The 23,557-nt window shown below is 37.1% G+C and overlaps 1 protein-coding gene across 2 annotated transcripts in view; it reads left to right on the forward strand.

Moving 5' to 3' along the window:
* SLC12A2 (solute carrier family 12 member 2) overlaps window positions 1-23,557 on the forward strand; it is a 106,596-nt gene that overhangs the window by 61,499 nt on the left and 21,540 nt on the right. For both annotated transcript variants that reach the window (XM_015067424.3, XM_027076780.2), the window contains exons 11-17: window positions 618-725; window positions 1,779-1,902; window positions 2,991-3,092; window positions 4,496-4,651; window positions 5,935-6,034; window positions 16,547-16,658; window positions 18,955-19,095. In XM_015067424.3, the coding sequence (XP_014922910.2) occupies window positions 618-725; window positions 1,779-1,902; window positions 2,991-3,092; window positions 4,496-4,651; window positions 5,935-6,034; window positions 16,547-16,658; window positions 18,955-19,095 (843 nt within the window). The remainder of the gene's footprint in view (window positions 1-617; window positions 726-1,778; window positions 1,903-2,990; window positions 3,093-4,495; window positions 4,652-5,934; window positions 6,035-16,546; window positions 16,659-18,954; window positions 19,096-23,557) is intronic.

Raw genomic sequence — 23,557 nt, forward strand, 5'->3', positions numbered from 1 at the left:
TGAGACAATGACTTAATAGTAAAATGTAAAGGAAAGCAGTGAACCTGCTGATTGAAAAAGACTTTAAGAGACGTATCCACCAAATTTAATGTGTGGTCTTTTTGTGGATTTTGGTTTAAACTATTTAAAAAGGCAAGAAAAGATGGACAACTTGGAGAACTTGAATGGTGATAGGCTGTTTGGTGATGTTAAGGAACTACTTTTTAAATTCTGACAGTGGCTTTGTAGTTAGAGTTTTTAAAAGTTCTTACCCATTAGAGGTACATGGTGAAATATTTATATATTTGTTTATTAAGTGATGTCTGGGGTTTGATTCACAATGATGTGAGATTGGTCCTGAGCTGATCATTGTTGAAAGCAGGTGATAAATACTTGGTGGTTCATTATGCTCTTCTGTCTGCTGTGTGTCTGAAATTTTACCAAATAAAAAGATTCAAGGTGAACGCTACTGGTAAATATGTTTTAGAAATTTGTAATGCACATAACCATTATTACTGCTTGTTATTATCATACCCCCCTGCCCTGACTGTTAGTCTCCTTCATTAGCATAATAATGATATATAGTATTTTGTTCTTTCTTGACCTGTTTGTAACACTTAATTTTCCCCTTTTTTAAGGTAATGAGCATGGTGTCAGGATTCGCACCATTAATTTCTGCAGGTATCTTCTCAGCCACTCTTTCTTCTGCATTAGCATCCCTTGTGAGTGCTCCCAAAATATTTCAGGTAGGTATTTTCATAGTACAAGCTTTAATGAAAGGGAAGTTATGGTAATATATTTCACTTTGGGATTCTTAACTTTTTCAAATCATTTGTTTGCCTTTATATGTGTATGATATATACACACACATCTCAAGACAGGTATCTTTAATTTCGTGAATGTTTCTCGTTATATAAACATTAGTGCATTTACCTACTGTGAAGGTATAGTCAAGTTGTCTATCTGTAAATGGTGATGGAGTTTTGTTTTTTCAACTTACTCTCATTGCACAAATTTTTTATAATGTCTTACTAAGAATAAGGAATGCAGTCCAAGTATAAGTTGAAAGAATTAAAGGACCTTGTGCCCTCTTGCATGATGACAGCCTTTATGTTTTGATTTATGAACATTTGAATGCCTACTATATGCCACACATTGTGTTAGCTACTCAGGATGATGAATGAGGCACATCTTATCTCCCTTTAATGAGCATTAAGCAAACAGCTGACACTGAATAGGATGTTGTTCTGCAGCCTTGTTCCTGATATTATAGTTGTAGCCAGTGAGTAGGGTCAATGTAGAATATATCTCTTAAAATAGTTTTTAGTAGAGTTTTAAGAAAAGTGGTTAAGTTTTATAATAAGGATTTTTATTTGCTTTAAGTCTAGGAGTTAGACTTTTTTTTTTGTGATGTAGGTCACATCTATGTCATACTCCTCAAATTTTCAGATTTATTTGTATGCCTGCTTCTCTGCCATTTATCTTCATAAAAGAGTTTCAGCGTGGGGAGGGGGGTAAGGTAGATAAAAACTTCAGCGGTATTCTCTACCAACTACCTTTTGATACTTGAAATGTTCAGTCTCCTTTATCGTTTGTTAGGTAAAGCAGTGTGACACAGTGGGAAGAAAGAGGATCAAGAAGTAGAAATCTTGTGTTCTAATCCTGTGTCTGAAATTTTACAGTATTATACATTTATATAGTATTATACAGTATTATACACTTACACATATTATAACTGTAAGGAAGTCTGTTTGTCTAATTTCATTATATTTCCTCTAATATTTGCCTTTCTTCACTAGGCTCTGTGTAAGGACAACATCTACCCAGCTTTCCAGATGTTTGCTAAAGGTTATGGGAAAAATAATGAACCTCTTCGTGGCTACATCTTAACATTCTTAATTGCCCTTGGATTCATCTTAATTGGTTAGTCATACAAATGATGTGCTAATACAGATTTTGTAACATTTATAGTGTGAACTCTAAACATTGAATTATTAAATTATGAAGAAAACCTTAATTTGCCTAGTAAACTAAGTTAGTTTTTTTGTGATTAAATGAAAGTGTATGTAGAAAATACTATAAATTATAGTGCTCAGTACATACCTGCGAAAATTATTACCATCACTAAGTCTCCATCAGAGGGAACTCCTAGGTTCTTGTCCCTGAAACAAATAAAATGACAGCGTACGAGAAAGGGTTTTAGTGCCCTCCTGAAGGTAGAGCCTCCCCTGAGCTACTTTTGGGCACTTTTACCTCTGATCACAAGTGAGTTAAATGAGTCTTCCACTGCTGAAGATAATAGTGGACTTTTATTAAAAGTCTGAATTAGACCAGAAAGTATGGAAACTAACTCTCATGTAATGCTGCTAGGTATCTCTTCGGTATGGCTACTTTGGAGAAGAAATCACTAATGTTTTGTAAAGGTTCTCACAGTCCAGCAGTTCTTTTTAGCAGTCTATATGTATCCTAAAGAAACTGCATGTATATCCAAAGAACCATATCCAAAGATGTTTTTAGTGTCATTATTTATAATAGAAAAGGAAAGCAACTTGAATACCTACTAACAGAAGAATGAAACTGCAGACTATTATCGAAGAGTAAAAATAATGAATACGCTTTATCTCCACATATCAGTATGAATGAGTCTCAAATATAATAAATGTAACCAAATTGCAAAATGATAAATATGGTATTTGTCTGACTTTGAAAATACCCAAAACAGTACTGCATAAAACTTGTGGACTATATATGTGCTTAGTAAAACTATATAATGTCACTGGAAAAATAGGGCAACTTTGGAAGAATGAGGTGGAGAGGGTTCAACTGTGGACCCAAGGGTTGATGTCTGAAAGTATATGAAGTACATGTGGCAAAATATATGTACTCATTAAATCTGAAGTGTGGATATAGGGGTATATCTATCATCTAAAGTCTTAAAATAATTTCATGTTTTAAAAAGTTAAAAGATGTGTATAGTGTGTCCTTAAATACACCTCATGTGTCTTTTGCAGCTGAACTGAATGTTATCGCTCCAATTATCTCTAACTTCTTCCTTGCATCGTATGCTTTGATCAATTTTTCGGTGTTCCATGCCTCACTTGCAAAATCTCCAGGTGATCTTACATTTTCTTAAAGTTCTGTGAATGCATTAATGTCTTTGATTTTGGAGAAAATAATAAAACTTCAACACATTTTAAAAGATGGTGTTGTGAGTGATTAACCCATTAATGCTCAGTCCACCTTTACTCTAGAGTCAAGTTAAGTGAGTCTTCAAAGATCTCTTTGTCATAAAGTTTACTGGTAGTTTACTGTTTCTTAGAACCATTTAAGATACCATTGATCTCCAATTCTGACTAATACTATGAAAGAATTATTTTCTCCCTGTTTTTATTATTTATTTAACTGTTTTCCATTTAAGTTCTAAGAACATGGTTATGATAAAGCTCACATGCCCAGAAAAATATTTTTAACACAGTAAGTTCTGTGGAGTTCTGTTTTAAATGGTCTCTGGGAACTGAAAAACTGCCCCATATGCTTTCATCGAGGACTTTTTATTATAAACCATAACAACAGCTGGACATCAGAGAAAGAATGAAGGAACAAAGGCAATTTTCCTTCTAAGGGTCTCAAATTCTCTCAGAATAGGGAAGATAAAGTATGGAAGTTGGGACACACACATCTGAGCTTCAGTCTCTCCTTTAAGAATATAAATTTTAGAGATGGGTATGTGTGGTTGTAAAAGGATAACACAAGGGCTGCTTATATTGGACTGTTCTTTGTCTTTACTGTATTAATATCAGTATCTTAGTTGTGTTATTGTGTGATTTTGCAAGGTGTTATCATTGCGGGAAACCTAGGTAAAAAGTCCCCAGAATTTCTCTGGATTCTTTCTCACAACTTTGTGGGAATCTGCAATAATTTCACAATTAAAAGTTTAATTTAAGAAAAGAATATGAAATTTATTGAAATGATTTTTAAATAGTATTTTGGCTATGGAATGAAAATTTGAAAACATGGTCTTGAGCATTTTTTTTATAGTGAACTTAATTTATAAATACTTCATCAAATGGGAACATAAGTTTCTACACCCAACTGTTAATTTTTCTAGCAAGTAGATGAATTAAGTTTTCCAGAAAATTTTGTTTGAACTCTTTTGTATATGCATTAGAATATGCATATGTTTCATGGTAAAATCTAAAACATAAAGCCACGCTTGTAAAGACTCAACTTGAAACTTCCTCTCAATCTTTTGTAGTTTTTTTGTATTCACTAAGATAGGTTGATGCATAGAATAAAGTAGAATTAAATACATGTGCTTTCTTCATGGCCTTCAAAAATTGTGAAAGTTCATTGTGCTCAGTAATGCTCCATGAATCTACTTTTATATGTTAGCCTTACACTGAATATTTAAAGCAACCACAAAGAAAGTTATTTTGTGCACACATATGTTCCATTGTCTAAAGCAGATAAGGTATTTCACTGACTTTTATGTATCTGTTTTGTTTGTAATTGTTAGGATGGCGTCCTGCATTCAAATACTACAACATGTGGATATCACTTATTGGAGCTATTCTTTGCTGCATAGTGATGTTTGTCATTAACTGGTGGGCTGCATTGTTAACATATGTCATAGTCCTTGGGCTGTATATTTATGTGACCTACAAAAAACCAGGTTAGTACTCTTTTATTATTGTTTCAAGCCACAAGACACTTCGAGGTTCTTTGTTACTTTTCCTGTCTAAGCTTCATCTTCTGTGTACTTGAAAGGTGCTTTGTGTAAAACCTAAAATACTTCTCATTTCCAGATATATGTAGTCTTAGTGAAATAATTACCACAAGACTTTTTATTCTATGTAATTTCATACTTGCCCGTAAATTTAACTAATCCTACTTACAGAAAAATGACACATTTGTATTACTAACATTTGGGTGACCCTCAATGTATTTTAAAATTTTCCTTGGAAGGATTAGACTTCGTAGAATAGCTCTTGTAATAGCTGTTAGCCTAATAAGCATACGTGTTAGTACTGTGGTCTTAGCACCTGTTGGAGTAAATTGCACGGAATGGACGGTATATTAGAAGGATGTGGTATCTTTCCGTTAGTTCACCATATAGCAGGGAACATTTGACAAATATGTTCTAACTGGGGTTAAAGATTTCCCAGAATGTGTTGTGTTGGTAACTCTTGGGTGTATCTCTACATAAGATGATGATCCTTAGGTGTATTGGGATTGGTCCAGTGTAGTGTGGTAACTGTAACACTGAGGGAGGAACCAGTGAGAAAAGTTTGACAAGTTTTGGCCCCATTCGACTAAGTTAGGAAGAAATGCAAGAGTAGCTGCAGTGTCGTCATCTGAAACTGTGAGGAAGCATTTTGCAATCTAGATATGATGCAGGGAGGTTTTGGATTAGAGTGCTGGCTTTAGAAATGAAATGGACAAAGAAGGTAATGTTTTAGCCATCTTAGAAACAATTATTTCTCTAAAATAACAAATTTCTAAAGTCCTATTTGGTGTCCAGGCTGTTTACTCAATGCAGAGTGTGAAATTTTCCTGTTCCAATAACAAACTATTAAGTTCTACGAATGGTAATTTCACAGTTTTGAAATCTTTCCATCAGAGATCAGCCTCTTTCCCAGTAGGCCTCTGGCTATATAAACAATAATCTTAAAATTATTTTTGGAACTTTGTTGAGTTGCATGCACAGCGTGTCTCTAGCCCCATCACCTTAGTCTTTTCTGAACTGTACTTGTTCTTTAAATGCAGTTCCAGTTCAGATTAGTATTATTGCAGTGTCATGCCATGCACTTGAACTCTTGAGCATTGTCAGTACATTGGTTTATTTTAGCATTTGTTTTTTTAAACAGAGCATCGTTTACTTCTCTGTGCCTCAAACTGGTTCTTGATCGTTGGTTAATACTGGTGTGTTGCTGTGTGTACCCTGTCTTCCCACAGACGTGAACTGGGGATCCTCTACACAAGCTCTGACTTACCTAAATGCTCTGCAGCATTCGATTCGTCTTTCAGGGGTGGAAGACCACGTGAAAAACTTCAGGTAAGCGGTAAGGTGACATAGAAGCATCTGTGTTAGGTGCCACTCACTTCTTGACTTACTGTTCGGTAACATTTTCATCTGCTGATATTTCTTGCGAGGTTTCCTAAAAGCACAGAATATTCGTTTTTGTTTTGGCTGGACTTTGGATGGGCCATGTGTTCAAAAACCAGGGTAGTAAGATTTTTTGGTTATCAAAAATTGATAAAGAGGTGAATTATCTGATTTACAAAAATGTTACAAAACTAAAAGTGTCAGAAGTCTCTCATTTGAAGGCTTTTAAATGGTAGCTGTGATAAAGTGAATAGTTTCTTCCCCTTGTGGCCAGCGAAGTTCAGTAACCACTGTACAACTACAAAGTATGAGCTTCTTAGGGATTTTTGACATACCCTATTTTGTAATTATACTAAAGCACTAACTATTTTCATGTTAGTTGCTTTTTTCTCTCATCATTGACTTCTGGAATCCAGTTTTGATGATAAAGAATCAATGTCTTAAAGAACATTTATACCGTTTTACTCAATAAGTGGCTTTGTATTTTATAGTAGTATATTAATCATCAATTTAAAAACTATTCCTTAAAAAATAAAAATAAAAACTATTCCTTAATTCAGCCTGCTTCTAACAATTGATGGAATTCAGTTATTAAAGTGCTACTGATACATATCCCTCTAAATCAAGAAGTCTCATTATTTCCCTATGTGGATTCTTAGAAATTATAGATTTTGCATTTTGTGGAAAGTAGGCTTGCCATTTTTTTTAAAAATTGATCTAAATAGTCTTTCTCATACTGTTCAGTTAAGCCTGGCTGTAAGCAGTTGACTTTCTGTATTCATGAGTAATCACATCTCAGTGGCTTCTGAATAATGAAGAGATGTGTTCCATGCCTGTCAATAAACCAAAAGGGGAAACACTGTTGAAAGAAATCCTAAGGAGTGAATGAGTGACAGAAAAGAATTGCTCTACCAGTTTTCTCCCAGTAAGAAAAGTCTTTATGTATTTTTCTGTTACTTTTTGGATCCTGCCCCCCATCTCTTTTTTTTCTAGAATGAAAAGTTTCCAGAGACCACAGATGTTCAGCTTTGGAGTAGAGAGAAATTGGGAAAAGAAAAAGCAATGAGAGCCCTGGGCGGAAAACTTTAATTTTAGTGCATTTTGAATAGTTGATGCCAAGTATGGCTGAAAATAGAAATCCTCCCTTTGTGTAAAAAATTGTATTACGGAACTGAGAGTATGACCAAGACTCAGAGTGAATTTGCCATCAATGAATACCTTTTGCTTTGCTTTGTTATACTTATGGGAACATTGAAAAGATGTATTTTATTCCAGTATGGCTTCTTAAATCTTTATCAGAATTACCCATGAACATAGTTGAGAGAAACAGAAGAAAATCATGAAAATCCATAGTTGCCTGACTTTTCATGTCCCTGTTTGTGTCATACCACAGGCAACCTCTTTCAACTCTTAGCTGATTGATTTAGTAATTACTTGATATTCCCCAACATTAGAGTTGTCTTGCTGTACTTTTTGATTTTTAATTTAACTTTAATTAAATTTAATTGACGTCCTTCACCCACATGTGCCCACCACACACATGCACTCTTCCCTTTGTCCCATCCTCACAATATATTTTTATGTCATTATTTTGATTAGGTTTTTATATTTTTATGACTTTTTAAAATGATTCATAGCTGAGCCACGTGGTAATTGTGACTCCTTTTTCTTTCCTTGTACAGCTTTCTTGTTTTCTCTGGAACCAATTTTTTTCCTTTTCTTTTCTTATTTAATTTTATACATATCACTGTCTCAGCCTTCACCAAACTTAGCTAAAGATGTGGTTTTCTCCACCTTGTAGTTTCTGTTTCTTGAAATGTCTTTCTCTCTGTTTCCTGTCTTTTAGCCTGGGTGCTTAGATTTAGCCTTGTGTGAAGTAACTGTGGTCCTTGGCCAGGGAAATTCTGCATTGGTGCTTGGAGCTTGTCATTGAAGCCCTTAATGGAGATGAATGTGGCTTTGCTGGTTCTTTGAGAAATTTAAGTCATCTTGAAGATTGTTTTTTTTACAATTAGATTTCACAGAAAGGAATCTTTTAATTTTTTGCTTGTTGATGACAGTCGTGGCTACTGAGTTCTGAGAGTCAAGTGGGAGAGGAGATTGAAGGTCTCAGGATTCAGTATGTAAATGTTTTCTCCATTTCTCCCCTGATTAAAGTAGCTGCTTCTACTCTCAGTTGTTGCTAGTGTGTCACAGACCAAAAATGTTTTCATTAAAGTATAGTTGACATATAATATTAAATTAGTTTTAGGGATGCCTGGCTGCCTCAGTTGTTAGAGCATGCAGCTCTCGATCTCGGGGTCATTCATCAGTTCAAGCCCTGTGTTGGGTGTAGAGCTTACTTGAAATAAATAAAATTTAAAACTTACTTAAATTCTAAAGTTATAGGTAGACTACATAGTGATTTAACAATTATACACATTATGAAATGCTTGTCATGATAAGTATATTACAGTATGTTTGACTATTCCCAGTGATACACTTTTCATCCCCAAGACTTGAAACTGGAAGTTTTATACCTCTTAATCTCCTTAACCCATTTTGCTCTTCCCCCCAATCCCCTCCACTTTGGTGGCCTTCAGTTTGTTTATATTTATGAGCCTGTTTTTCTTTTTGTTGTTGTTGTATTGATTTCTTCTCTATATTTGTGAGTCTTTTCATCTCTTTTTTGTTTGTTTTCTCTTTTGGTTTTTTGACTCCACATGTAAGTGAAATCATGTGGTATTTGTCTTTCCCTGTCTGGCTTAACTCCCTTAGTATAATATCTTCTAGGTTCATTCATGTTGTCACAATGGCAAGATTTCATTATTTTTTACGGCCAAGTAATATTCTGTTGTATATATACCATGTATTCTTTATTTATTCATCTGTCACTGGACACTTAGGTTACCTCCATATCTTGACTCATGTAAAACACCAGTGCGTGAGGGGTGCCTTATCTCCACATCCTCACCAGCACTTACTTCTTGTCTTTTTGGTAAGAGCCATTCTGAGTGTTATGAATTGATACCTCATTGTGGTTTTGAGCCCCTTTTTAGCAAATAAGCCTTAGCCTGGCAGGATTGGGGAAGGACACAGAAATGTACTCATGATGGTAATGAAGATGATTTTGTTCTTTCTAGTTGTTTCTTATGCAAAGTTGCAACCAGTGCTTCCTACTTCAGTTTCTTTAATACATGGTTCGTGCCACTTCCAGAGGCACCCACTGCCTCTAACTTGTAGGCACTGGTGATTTTTAGGTGTCAAATCAGGTAGCTTCACAGCTTTCTCTTAGGCTTTAGGATTTAGCCTCTTCCTAATATGGGGCCTATCTTTTGTTGTTTTTTCCCTCTCCTTTCTAGCTTTCAGTATCTCCATACTACTGTGTTTTCTCCTGTTCCTTTTTTTTTTTTTCCTTAAAAATCCCTTTATACAATGGACTGTTTTGAGGAAGGAATTAAAACAAAGGTAGATGTTTGCCCTCTGTCATTGTTACTCAGTCTCATCCCTAATATATTTTGTATTCTGCTTTTTTGATGCTTTTATGATACAACTATACTGAAGTAAGCCATTGTGGTATATTTACCATGTAGTGAAGATAGGGGCTACCAGTTCTTGAACTGCAACTCTAGATTATGTTAGAGTGTAGGTTAAACTACAGTTAAGGAAAGTTGGTAGAGTGGTTACATAAGACAAGCATCCATATTACATGGTAGTCCAGAGGCAGATGGATGGTTCATGGCAGGCAGATTTGCTGCACTTGGTCACTCAGGTCCCACATTCTTTGTATCTTGTCAGTCTGCTGTTTCCTAGGAGGTGTTTTTGTCCATGTGGTCAGAGTCATCAGCACATCCATGGTGTGGCTTACAGGAAAGGGAAACAAAGTATGGAGGGCAGCCAGCTTCCTTATATGGGCTGTAAGTCACTCACAGGGTCAGTGGTAAGCTACCAGGAAGGATAGGAATTGTGTAATTTCTAGCTGAGGAGCTTTTTAACCTGCTAAAGCTCAGATAGACTGAACTATTAGCAATCTGGGCCGTACAGGCTGATTTCTTGTTTGATCACTCCAACGCCCTTCTCCCAGACAGAATTGGTTTTTTCAGACAGCTTGCTAAAATTCTGAATACGTTAGTTATTTTGGTTTGCTTTGGTTTTCGTAGTCTTTATTCAAGTTCTCATGCTTGCTTTATGAAGTTAGGAACTACCCTACCAATTTAGTGATTATGTCAGAAATTTTAGTCTATTTCCTTTTTCTTAACGTTTGTTTTAATCATATAAATTCTTGTTTTAAAGAATCTTTGCTAATGTTTGAACTTATAAAATGGATACTTAAATATTTTTACATTAAATAACAATGATTTCCATTTCTTTTCAGTTAAAATAAAGAATTAAGAATATATGAAAGTCATGCCACTGTTTTGTGTTTACAAGGGCAGTTGAATTTAAGTTTGATTTCCACCATAATTTAGAATCAAAACTTTTACTTCAAATAGAAACCTTCAAATCAACCATAGATGATTTTACTGATACAACAGCCGTCATTAAAAGTAAGCTAGATTAGATTAGATTAGATTAGCTAGTAAGCTAGATTAAGCTAGGGCTGATATTACGAAGTAGAAATCATTATGATAGGATAAAGCTAAGATGGAAAATGACCTGTTTTGTACATGAAAGGAAGGCCAAGCTTTTAGGAAGTTTTGGAACTCTGTGAAAGAACTGGGATATTTATTACCTTTACAAGTAAAAAATTGTTACACACACACACACATATATATATATATTTTTTTTTTTTAAGGACTGATTCATTTTCTTTTTTAGATGATTTTTTTAATGTGAAATTTATTGTCAAATTGGTTTCCATACAACACCCAGTGCTCATCCCAAAAGGTGCCCTCCTCAATACCCATTACCCACCCTCCCCTCCTTCCCACCCCCCATCCACCCTCAGTTTGTTCTCAGTTTTTAACAGTCTCTTATGCTTTGGCTCTCTCCCTCTCTAACCTCTTTTTTTTTTTTTCCCTTCCCCCATGGCCTTCTGTTAAGTTTCTCACGATCCACATAGGAGTGAAAGCATATGGAATCTGTCCTTCTCTGTAAGACTTATTTCACTTAGCGTAACACTCTCCAGTTCCATCCACGTTGCTACAAAGGACCATATTTCATTCTTTCATTGCCACTTAGTATTCCATTGTGTATATAAACCACAATTTCTTTATCCATTCGTCAGTTGATAGACATTTAGGCTCTTTCCATAGTTTAGCTATTGTTGAGAGCGCTGCTATAAACATTGGGGTACAAGTGCCCCTATGCATCAGTACTCCTGTATCCCTTGGGTAAATTCCTAGCAGTGCTACTGCTGGGTCATAGGGTAGGTCTATTTTTAATTTTCTGAGGAACCTCCACACTGTTTTCCAGAGTGGCTGCACCAGTTTGCATTCCCACCACCAATGCAGGAGGGTTCCCATTTCTCCACATCCTCTCCAGCATCTATAGTCTCCTGATCATTTTGGCGACCCTGACTGGCGTGAGGTGATATCTGAGTGTGGTTTTGATTTGTATTTCCCTGATGAGGAGCGACGTTAAGCATCTTTTCATGTGCCTGTTGGCCATCTGGATGTCTTCTTCAGAGAAGTGTCTATTCCTGTTTTCTGCCCATTTCTTCACTGGATTATTTGTCTTTCGGGTGTGGAGTTTGGTGAGCTTTTTGTAGATTTTGGATACTAGCCCTTTGTCCGATATGTCATTTGCGAATATCTTTTCCCCTTCTGTTGGTTGCCTTTTAGTTTTGTTGGTTGTTTCCTTTGCAGTGCAAAAGCTTTTTATCTTCATAAGGTCCCAGTAGTTCATTTTTGCTTTTAATTCCCTTGCCTTGGGGATGTGTCAAGTAAGAAATTGCTGCAGCTAAGGTCAGAGAGGTCTTTTCCTGCTTTCTTCTCTAGGGTTTTGATGGTTTCCCGTCTCACATTCAGGTCCTTTATCCATTTTGAGTTTGTTTTTGTGAATGGTGTAAGAAAGTGATCTAGTTTCATCCTTCTTCATGTTGCTGTCCAGTTCTCCCAGCACCATTTGTTAGAGACTGTCTTTTTTCCATTGGATATTCTTTCCTGCTTTGTCAAAGATTAGTTGGCATACTTTTGTGGGTCTAGTTCTGGGGTTTCTATTCTATTCCATTGGTCTATGTGTCTGTTTTTAGGCCAATACCATGCTGTCTTGATGATTATTACAGCTTTATAGTAGAGACTAAAGTCTGCGATTGTGATGCCTCCCTTGGTCTTCTTCTTCAAAATTACTTTGGCTATTCGGGGCCTTTTGTGGTTCCATACAAATTTTAGGATTGCTTCTTCTAGCTCTGAGAAGAATGCTGATTCCATTTTGATTGGGATTGCATTGAACGTGTAGATAGCTTTGGGTACTATTGACATTTTAACAGTATTTATTCTTCCAATCCATGAGCACGGAATGTTTTCCCATTTCGTTATATGTTCTTCAATTTCCTTCATAAGCTTCCTATAGTTTTCAGCATACAGATCATTGACATCTTTGGTTAGGCTTATTCCTTGGTATTTTATGCTTCTTGGTGTAATTGTGAATGAGATCAGTTTCTTTGTCTTTCTGTTGCTTCATTATTAGTGTATAAGAGTGCAACTGATTTCTGTACATTGATTTTGTATCCTGCGACTTTGCTGAATTCATGTATCAGTTCTACCAGACTTTTGGTGGAGTCTGTCACATTTACAGTGTATAATATCATGTCATCTACAAAAAGTGAAAGCTTGACTTCATCTTTGCCAATTTTGATGCCTTTGATTTCCTTTTGTTGTCTGATTGCTGAGGCTAGAACTTCCAACACTACGCTAAACAACAGCGGTGAGAGTGGACATCCCTGTCGTGTTCTTGATCTCAGGGAGAAAGCTCTTAGTTTTTCCCCATTGAGGATGATATTAGCTGTGGGCTTTTCATAAATGGCTTTTATGATGTTTAAGTATGTTCCTTCTATCCCGACTTTCTCGAGGGTTTTTATTAAGAAAGAATGCTGAATTTTGTCAAATGCTTTTTCTGCATCGATTGACAGGATCATATGGTTCTTATCTTTTCTTTTATTAATGTGATGTATCACGTTGATTGATTTGTGAATGTTGAACCAGCCCTGCAGCCCAGGAATGAATCCCACTTGATCATGGTGAATAATTCTTTTTATATGCTGTTGAATTCGATTTGCTAGTATCTTATGGAGAATTTTTGCATCCATATTCATCAGGGATATTGGCCTGTAGTTCTTTTTTGTTACTGGGTCTCTGTCTGGTTTAGGAATCAAAGTAATGCTGGCTTCATAGAATGAGTCTGGAAGTTTTCCTTCCCTTTCTATTTTTTGGAATAGCTTGAGAAGGATAGGTAGTATCCCTGCTTAAAATGTCTGATAGACTTCCCCAGGGAAGCCATCTGGTCCTGGACTCTTATTTCTTGGGAGATTTTTGATAACTGATCCAATTTCTCCACTGGTTATGGGTCTGTTCAAGCTTTCTATTTCTTCCTGTTTGAGTTTTGGAAGCGTTTGGGTGTTTAGGAATTTGCAAAAGCAACAGTAATATAATAATTAGAATAACAATACAATTGCAATAATACAATTCAGCAATCTTATACCTTCAGTCTCCCTAGACTTTAAACTCTTTTTTTTCTTTCAACGTTTATTTATTTTTGGGACAGAGAGACAGAGCATGAACGGGGGAGGGGCAGAGAGAGAGGGAGACACAGAATCGGAAACAGGCTCCAGGCTCTGAGCCATCAGCCCAGAGCCTGACGTGGGGCTCGAACTCACAGACCACGAGATCGTGACCTGGCTGAAGTCAGACGCTCAACCGACTGCGCCACCCAGGCGCCCCTCGATAAGGTTGCTTATGTTTGTGATTAATTGTTTTATATATTTGGGGGCTCCCGTATTTGGCACATAGACATTTATAATTGTTAGCTCTTCCTGATGAATAGACCCTGTAATTATTATATAATGCCCTTCTTCATCTCTTGTTACAGCCTTTAATTTAAAGTCTAGTTTGTCTGATATAAGTATGGCTACTCCAGCTTTCTTTTGACTTCTAGTAGCATGATAGATAGTTATCCGTCCCCTCACTTTCAATCTGAAGGTGTCTTCAGGTCTAAAATGAGTCTCTTGTAGACAGCAAATAGATGGGTCTTGTTTTTTTATCCATTCTGATACCCTATGTCTTTTGGTTGGAGCGTTTAGTCCATTTACATTCAGTGTTATTATTGAAAGATACGGGTTTAGAGTCATTGTGATGTCTGTAGGTTTCATGCTTGTAGTGATGTCTCTGGTACTTTGTCTCACAGGATCCCCCTTAGGATCTCTTGTAGGGCTCGTTTAGTGGTGATGACTTCCTTCAGTTTTTGTTTGTTTGGGAAGATCTTTATCTCTCCTTCTATTCTAAATGACACACTTGCTGGATAAAGGATTCTCGGCTGCATATTTTTTTCTGTTCATCACATTGAAGATTTCCTGCCATTCTTTTCTGGCCTGCCAAGTTTCAGTAGATAGATCCGTCACTAGTCTTATCCGTCTCCCTTTATATGGTAGAGCATGATTATCCCTAGCTGCTTTCAGAATATTCTCTTTTTCCTTGTATTTTTCTGGTTTCACTGTGATATGTCATGCAGAAGATTGATTCAAGTTACGTCTGAAGGGAGTACTCTGTGCCTCTTGGATTTCAGTGCCTATTTCCTTCCCCAGATCCGGGAAGTTCTCAGCTATGATTTCTTCAAGTACACCTTCAGCACCTTTCTCTGTCTCTTCCTCCTCTGGAATCCCAATTATGCGTATATTATTGTGTTTTATCGCATCACTTCTCTAATTCTCCCCATATACTCCTGGATTTTTTATCTTTTTCTCAGCTTCCTCTTGTTCCATAATTTTATCTTCTAATTCACCTATTCTGTCCTCTGCCTCTTCAATCTGAACTGTGGTCACCTCCATTTTATTTTGCAGCTCATTTATAGCATTTTTTAGCTCCTCCTGACTGTTTCTTAGTCCCTTGATCTCTCTAGGAATAGATTCTTTGCTGTCCTCTATACTTTTTTCAAGCCCAGCGATTAATTTTATGACTATTATTTTAAATTCATTTTCTGTTATATCGTTTAAATTGTTTTTGATCAGTTTGTTAGCTGTCGCTACTTCCTGGACTTTCTTTTGAGGAGAATTCTTCTGTTTCGTCATTTTGGATAGTCCCTGGAGTGGCGCGGAACTGCTGGGCTCTTCCCCTGTGCTGTCTGGAGTAACTTGTGTTGGTGGGCGGGGCCACGGTCAGACCTGATGTCTACCCCCATCCCGCCGCTGGGGCCACAGTCAGACTGGTGTGTACCTTATCTTCCCCTGTCCCAGGGGCAGAACTCACTGTGGAGTGGTGTGGCCCCTGTCTGGGCTACTCGCACACTGCCAGGCTTGTGGTGCTGCTTGGATGGGATCTGGCATATTAGTTGGGGTGGATCTGCAAGATGCATGGGGGCAGGATGGACAGACTCAGTTGGCTTTGCCTTCGGTGGTCTGCTTCGAGAGGGGCCCTGCAGCACCTGGAAGGAGGCAGACCCATCGGAGGGGTGGATCCACAGAAGCACAGCATTGGGTGTTTGCGCTGTGAAGCAAGTTCCCTGATGGGAACTGTTTCCCTTTGGGATTTTGGCTAGGGGATGGGCGAGGGACATGGTGCTTCCCAGCTCCTTTGTTTCCCGCTGAGCTGAGCTCTGTCCCCTGGGGCTCAACAACTCTCCCTCCCGTTGTCCTCTTCTAGCCCTGTCTCTCTCGGAGCAGAGCTGTTGACTTATAACATTCCAGATGTTAAGTCCCACTGGCTGTCAGAACTCACTCTGTCTGGCCCCTCCACTTATGCAAGCCAGACTTGGGGGCTCTGCTTTGCCAGGCGGGCTGCACCTCCGCCACCCGGCTCCCTCCCACCAGTCCGTGTAGCGCACACAGCCTCCCCGCCCTTCCTACCCTCCTCCATGGGCCTCTTGTCTATGCTTGGCTCCAGAGAATCCGTTCTACTAGTTTTCTGGCGGTTTTCTGCGTTATTTAGGCCGATGTGGGTGGAATCTAAGTGATCAGCAGGACGCGGTGAGCCCAGCGTCCTCCTACGCGGCCATCTTCCTCTGATTCCTGTTATGAATATTTTAATTACCATGGTCATTTCTTCCTGTAATACCTACCAGAATTTTGATGTGTAATGTTACCAAGTGATGTGTAATCATTTGGCATGATACTTGTTCCAAGAAGTTTTTGTTCATGCATTTCTCATGTACTGAGAAACCCTGCTTGAAAGTCATCTTCTGTTGAGAATCCTGTGGCCTGTGTCTTGAGAACAATTACATAAAGGAGAGATTCTAGTGTAATAACACATTCTTAGAGAAGCAATGTAAAACCTTTGCATGTTATCAAAATCTAAACTCTAATTTTGTTTTATTTTTTTAATCTTAAATCAGGCCTCAGTGTCTTGTTATGACAGGTGCTCCAAACTCACGCCCAGCTTTACTTCATCTTGTTCATGATTTCACAAAAAATGTTGGGTTGATGATCTGTAGTCATGTACATATGGTAAGTGTTTGCTTTGTTTTCTATATTAAAACATCCTTTACTCTGTGTATGTAATTTGTAATTCATGGGACTTTTTAGATGTGAAATAATTTGACAAAATAAGTCTGTTGAGTTTCTTTGGGCATTTTGAAATTAGTTATTTTCTTCAAAATATTTTTGCCTCAAAACTGTCTGAGATCCTGACTTTAGCAAAGATTTGAGAATTTTGATTGGATTTTTTTTTCTTATTTATTATGAGATTTTAGGAAACTATATTTCTGTTACAGAAGGTTTTGGGTAAGAAAAGTAGGTTCTTGGTAACTAAGGAGCCTAAGTGAAATACGTGTATTTTATTTTATTTTTTTTAATGTTTGTTGGGGCGCCTGGGTGGCGCAGTCGGTTAAGCGTCCGACTTCAGCCAGGTCACGATCTCGCGGTCCGTGAGTTCGAGCCCCGCGTCAGGCTCTGGGCTGATGGCTCAGAGCCTGGAGCCTGTTTCCGATTCTGTGTCTCCCTCTCTCTCTGCCCCTCCTCCGTTCATGCTCTGTCTCTCTCTGTCCCAAAACTAAATAAACGTTGAAAAAAAAAATTATTTTTTTTAATGTTTGTTTTATTTTTGAGACAGAGACAGAGCATGAATGGGGGAAGGGCAGAGAGAGAGGGAGACGCAGAATCTGATGCAGGCTCTAGACTCTGAGCCGTCAGCCCAGAGCCAGACGCAGGGCTCGAACTCACAGATTGTGAGATCATGACCTGAGCCGAAGTTGGAAGCTCAACTGACTGAGCCACCCAGGCACCCTGAAATACGTGTATTTTCCTACTGACATTTTTCATAATGTTTTGAGAATACTGGGAACATTTACTACCAGGAAAAAAAAAAAAGTTGGAAGAGGTAGACAAATCTTGGTAAATATCTAGTATCCAATATATAAGAAGGGCAGAGTGAATGCTGTATTTCCAAGTTCAAACAGTGTTAATTTTAATTGCCTATTCTTTTTTGTTTTAACCATGAGTAATACCATTTTAAAAATACTGTTAAACTTTTCATCCAAAAGTAGTTTTTATGATTTTGGCATCTTGATTGTTAGACAATGGATCACCTGTTCTTTGTGAGAAATTTGGAGCATTTGTCAGATTAGCTTTTCTTCCAAACTGTTTTGTTCATCTTGGTAGAAATTTGGGTTCGATACCCCATGTCTCAGCCTGTGCTACATTTGCTTCTCTGCTTAATATGGTAGCAAGGTCAAAGCCATGTCTGGGGGAGAACATTAAGACACCGACCCCATTTGGGACCTGTGGAGGTTTTCAGTTTGTCTCCAAGTTGAACATTTCAAGTTGGGGTTTGACCACAGGAAATTACAAATGGGGCAATATTCCTTAACTTTTTCCTCTGTAAAACAAATTGTATTTTTCCTATACTTTTTCATGTACAATGAGGGTGTACTCTTAAACCTACTTTTAGATTGTTGCTTTATACATTTGCATATAACACATTTTATGTGTTGCTTGCGAGAACCAAAATAGAATTGCAAGTTGAAGTCTCATTTCCTTAATTCTCTTACTTCACCATTTAACTAACAGAAATATGAAGAAAAAAGTGCATTTATATTTTACAGCAAACTTCTGTTTTCAGTGATATTTTCAGGTTACTGAGAATTAATAACTCAAACATTGGGGACAAAGGGAAAACAAGCTGAGAAAGTTTATGTAGAAAAACAAAAGGCTCGGGTGCCTGAGTGGCTCAGTAAGTAAGCATCTGAGTCTTGATTTCAGCCCAGGTCATGATCTCACGGTTCGTGAGTTTGAGTCCTACATTGGGTTCCGTGCTGACAAGCAGAGCCTGCTTGGGATTCTTTCTCTCTCTCCCTCTCTCTGCCCATCCCCTGCCCACTCATGTTCTTTCTCTCAAAAATAAAAAGAAATAGAAAATTAAACCAAACAAATAGAAAAGCAGAAGGCTCTTATTTTTCTCCATGTAATCTCTTCTCCATCTTTAGTAATTTCTAATTTTTCTCATTTACTTAGTATTGAAACCTTCTCATTTTTTCAGTGTGCATTTCTTCCTCTTTGCTTTTCCCTTTTAGTGGCACCCCCCATCCCTCCCATGCCTTCACTTTTGCAACGCAGGCCCGTACTGTCATTATCTTCAGTACTGAAAAGGATTCACTGACAGGAAAATACAATGTTGTTGTCCTCCTCTTCTCCCCGTCCCCCAGGTGCAGGCAGCTTGTTCAGGCCGAAGTAACAGGGTGATTTTTATAAATGTGGAGTAGATGATCTTTCAGTTAATGATATTATTAATATTTTTCTCCAAAAGGGCCCTCGAAGACAAGCCATGAAAGAGATGGCCATTGATCAAGCCAAATATCAGCGGTGGCTTATCAAGAACAAGATGAAGGCTTTTTATGCTCCAGTCCATGCAGATGACTTGAGAGAAGGTGCACAGTATTTGATGCAGGTAAATTTGTCCTGCCTTTCAAATAACAGAATTCAAGTTCTTTGTAACCTTTGAAAAACCTTGTACATTCTAGGTTTCATTCTTCATATCAATAAAAATGGTAAATCTTTTAACATATTTTTATTACTAAGATTTGTGTAATTGGAGAGCGTAAGGAATGAAAGAAATAATGTGCCCTTGGCAGCCCGGGGAAAACCTATTTGGAAATTATCCTAGCCTGTTTCCCTAAGACGTTTCCCTTTCACTTTCTGCTGTACCTCCCTGGGGTTAGTTTGTAAGTATGAATTAATGGCAGTCCTTATTTAATTCTTTAAATTTCTTGTTCCTTACTGTATTTCTTACTATTTATTTACTAAACTTAGATTTCACTTTCAGTTTTGTGTATGACACACTGGTCAGAATTTGGGATTTGGAGTCGGTCCTAGATTGACATGTTAGCACTACCACTTCCTTATTATGAATTTTTACTGAGAAAGTTCCTCAACTTCTCTGAAGCTCAGTTTCCTCAATCAGCCCTGAAGTTTATGGGAAGAATTAAATGGGTTGGGATCATGTTGGCCATCTTTTTTTTATAGGAACCCCTTTCTTCAAAAGAAAGATTAACCAGAAGCCCATTCACTGTGTTGATTGCAGAGCTGCTCTGTTAAAGCAGAGGTGGGAGGCTCAGCGTGCTGTCACCTGCACATTCTGTTTAGATATTTTATAAAACTTGACAAGCACAGGATTAAGAATATCTTAGGCGAGCCTCAGGAATAATAAGGGGTGGTAGTGGGCTTACTTTGGTAGATATAAAGTCTCATCGTAAACTTTAGTAATTAACACATAGTGGTATTGAATTAGTGATAATAAGGTTAATGGAATAAAACAGAAAGGAGAAATAGAGCCCCTCATATAGAAAATTTAATATATATGGAAGTAGAATTAAAAGGATCAGCTAATGTAATTGGTGATTCGTGTGAAAAAATAATAGATCTTTACAAAGACTACACAAAAACCATTTCTAGAGGGATTAAGGACTTAAATGTGAAAGGCAAAGTTTTTAACTATTAGAAGAAAAATGTAGAATAATTTTATGACTTTGAGCTAGGGAAGGATTTTTATTTCAGTGAGACACAAAAAAGTTGAACTCTGAAGTTCAGTCTGCCAATTCCAAGTGTTAGGAGCCGTATGAACAGTTGGAAATCTTTGAACTGCCATAGTAACATAGATGGCACAGTCACTTGGGTCAGGCAGTGTCCTCTACTTTCAAAGTGTTTGTGTCCTCGGACATTCTGTTCTTACGTGTGTTCCTTAGAGAAACTTTTACACGTGTAGGGAAGACTATATGAAATTGCGTAGCAGCATTATTTGTATTTGTGAAAAAGAAATGGAAGTAACTTCAACAGCCATCAGCCACAAATTGAAAGATCGTGGTATAAACATGCAGTGGAATTCTATATAGTGATAAAAGGGAATTAGTTATACGTAGCAATAGGAATAAACTTTGAACACAGAAAGTGCTAAGGAAAAATAGCAAGGTAAAAAGACAGGAACAATATGGAGATGATATAAGATTTTAAATATACGTAAATTAAACATGTATATGTATGTATGTATGCCTAAATGATGAAATGGTGAAAATACAAAGAGGGCGTGACAAGGATACATAGGGTGTTTGAAGTGTGTTTGTAATGTTTTTTCTTAAGCTGGGTGATGCGTACATGATTATTTAATGTATTTGCTTTTCTATGTAAAGTATTTAAATATTTCAAGTAAAGTTCTGCTTCTGGTCATAAGGTTGTTTCTAGTGGGTAAATCTTAACTTGCTTTTGTGCGATTTGTAGGAACATTTCTAGAACCACTTTACGTATTTAAGAGGCGTTAGGAAGGAAAATACTTCCTTAGAGCAGTGGTTCCTGAATTTGAGCGTACGTCAGAGTCATGTAGTGGGCTTGTTAAAACACATTGCTGCGTCCCACCTTTGGGATGACTCAGTGGGTCCTTGGGTGAGCCGGGAGAGTTTGCATTTCTATAACTGCTCCTGGTACAGTGCGGGCACTACAGTTTGAGAACCTCTGCCCTTAAGGGTTTCTGTGGTAAAAATGACACTGTTGACGAGTGTTAGGATCCATTGTCCTCCTCACTCTTCTTCCCGCTAACATGTTCACCCCAGTGGGTCTAGACCATTTGAGCAGTGTGGAGATAAAGGTAGGATGCATAGCGCATGGTAGTATTTTGAGACTGGCCTATAAACTGGTGGATGCAAGCATTTCACTAAGATGCCCAAGAAGTTGCCTTGATTATAGTGGCAGAGCTGTCTGAGTAACTGTGTAAAACAAACTTACAAATCGGAGAATTATCTCTGCAGAATTAATCACTGACTTCTTAGTGTAAATTGTCACTGACAGTATCTCTCTTTCTTTTGTACCTTCTGGAAACCTGTTAACATCCAGTGGCAAAAGCCTGTATGTCTTATTAGAGGTTTATAATCTTTGTCAAAAACCACTTTTGAACATGTTTACTCTACCTTACTTATGCTCTCTCTTCTCGTTTCTCTCTCATTTATCTAGTTACTGATTATAAGCATTCATGTATCATTGAATTAGCATTTAAGTATCCAGGCTCCACAATAAATCTCAAGATTCACGATTTTAAAAAAGAGGCATTCTTCTCCAGTAGCACTGCTAGCTTCCTTGTGTATTTGTATCTTTCTGTTTTCTTTTTTAATGGCAGGAGCCACTTAATTGTCAGTCAATTTTAAACCTTCATTTCAAAGAGCAAAAACTTACTGTCCTTAGTGAAAATTCAGATTACAGATTACATTATGGGGGCCCTTTAAATCAAGTGGGTCTCATTCACAGTCTCACTCTAGACATAACTTTACCTTTTTTCCTGCACAAAAATAGCCCAGAATTATACTCTTTAATACATGCTGAATGTTTGTGACCTTTCCTCTTCATCAGCCACTTTTTGAGGTAGACGGTAAGTTCTTTTAAATTCTTCTGAAATAAGTAGATCAAAATAATCTAATTCTTATACCAATAGAGTATTAGAAATATAAATTATGTACAAATTATGTCTTATAGCCACATCTACAAGAAATATTGTGCCCTGAGAAATTAACTAATGATAATTTAAAGCAATCACTAATTTGGGGGCACCTGGGTAGCTCAATCGGGTAAGCATCCAACTTTGGCTCAGGTCCTGATCTCGCGGTTCGTGGGTTTGGACCCTGCGTGGGGCTCTGTGCTGACAGCTCGGAGCCTGGAGCCGGCTTCGGATTCTGTGTCTCCTGCTCTCTCTGCCCCTCCTCCGCTTGCACTCTGTCTCTGTTTTTGAAAATAAACAAACATTAAAAAAAAATAAAAGCTATCCCTAATGGCTGAACATTTTAACCATCCAGGACATGGAGCCAAAACTCTACAAGTATTGTTTTCAGTAATTTTTAAAGTAATACAGATCTCACAGCAGTATTTGACTACATTTCAATAGGTAACCATAATGATTGGAAATATTTTTACTTAATAGTGAAAGACAGAAATAAAAAGCCATTGTGTACCATTGTGGAAATAGTTCTTTCTGCTGCAGTAAAAATAGTTATGATGATGCATAGGAAAATATAATAACAAACTGAAACACATTTCTTGTCAGCAAATTCTGGTGAAAGATGCATAGAAAACATTGCTGAAGATCCAAAGAAACAACACAATGGGAATATTTGAAACTAAAGACGTTTGTAATAAGCTTCAGAGGATTGTATTTTGCCAAATCAGTTTCAATTATGGAATTCCACGAAAAACTGATTTTATGAACCCTTAAAGAAATCGGTTTTCCAGAGAAGACATATTTTCAGTAATAAATTGTTCTTTAAAACACAGGATGTTTTATGGAAACTGAAAGCATTACTTCTGACTGAATAACTACTTTGATTAGAATTTACAAAGGATTTAGGGATGAGTGATACATTTCAAATTTCTTTGCTCAGTCATTCAAGGGAAAGTTATTGAAATAATGAAGTTGAAACAGGTGGACAGAGTGCCGCAGGGTGTTATTGTTAATTTTATAAAAATAAAACCTTTTAATTATTATGTTGTGACAAAAGTTTGTGATGAAAAAGAGAATAAAAATGACATTATTTTGTATCATCAGTAAGTTATTGGTTATCTTGTAGCTTCGTTCTTTAAAAAGCTCTAAAACTCAAAGATGTTTCTTGCTTTGCTTTTACCAAAAAAAAAAAAAAAAAAAGAAAAAAAATCTGTGTGGTTAGTGGCTATCTTGATACCTAATAGATAGTTTTAAAAAACAATGATTATCTTTTAGCTATGTAGGTAAAGAGTTGTTTTTAATATCTAGTGGGATAGAGATTCTTTTTTGAAAGAAATTTGTGCATGGAGAGAACGTTTTGAGAAAGATTTTAAGTTTTATATGGTTAGGATATTGCTAACTATCCCAAATCATATGGACAGTGTCTGGCACATGATCA

Source organism: Acinonyx jubatus, chromosome A1 (genome assembly GCF_027475565.1).
Source record: "Acinonyx jubatus isolate Ajub_Pintada_27869175 chromosome A1, VMU_Ajub_asm_v1.0, whole genome shotgun sequence".
NCBI lineage: Eukaryota > Metazoa > Chordata > Mammalia > Carnivora > Felidae > Acinonyx > Acinonyx jubatus.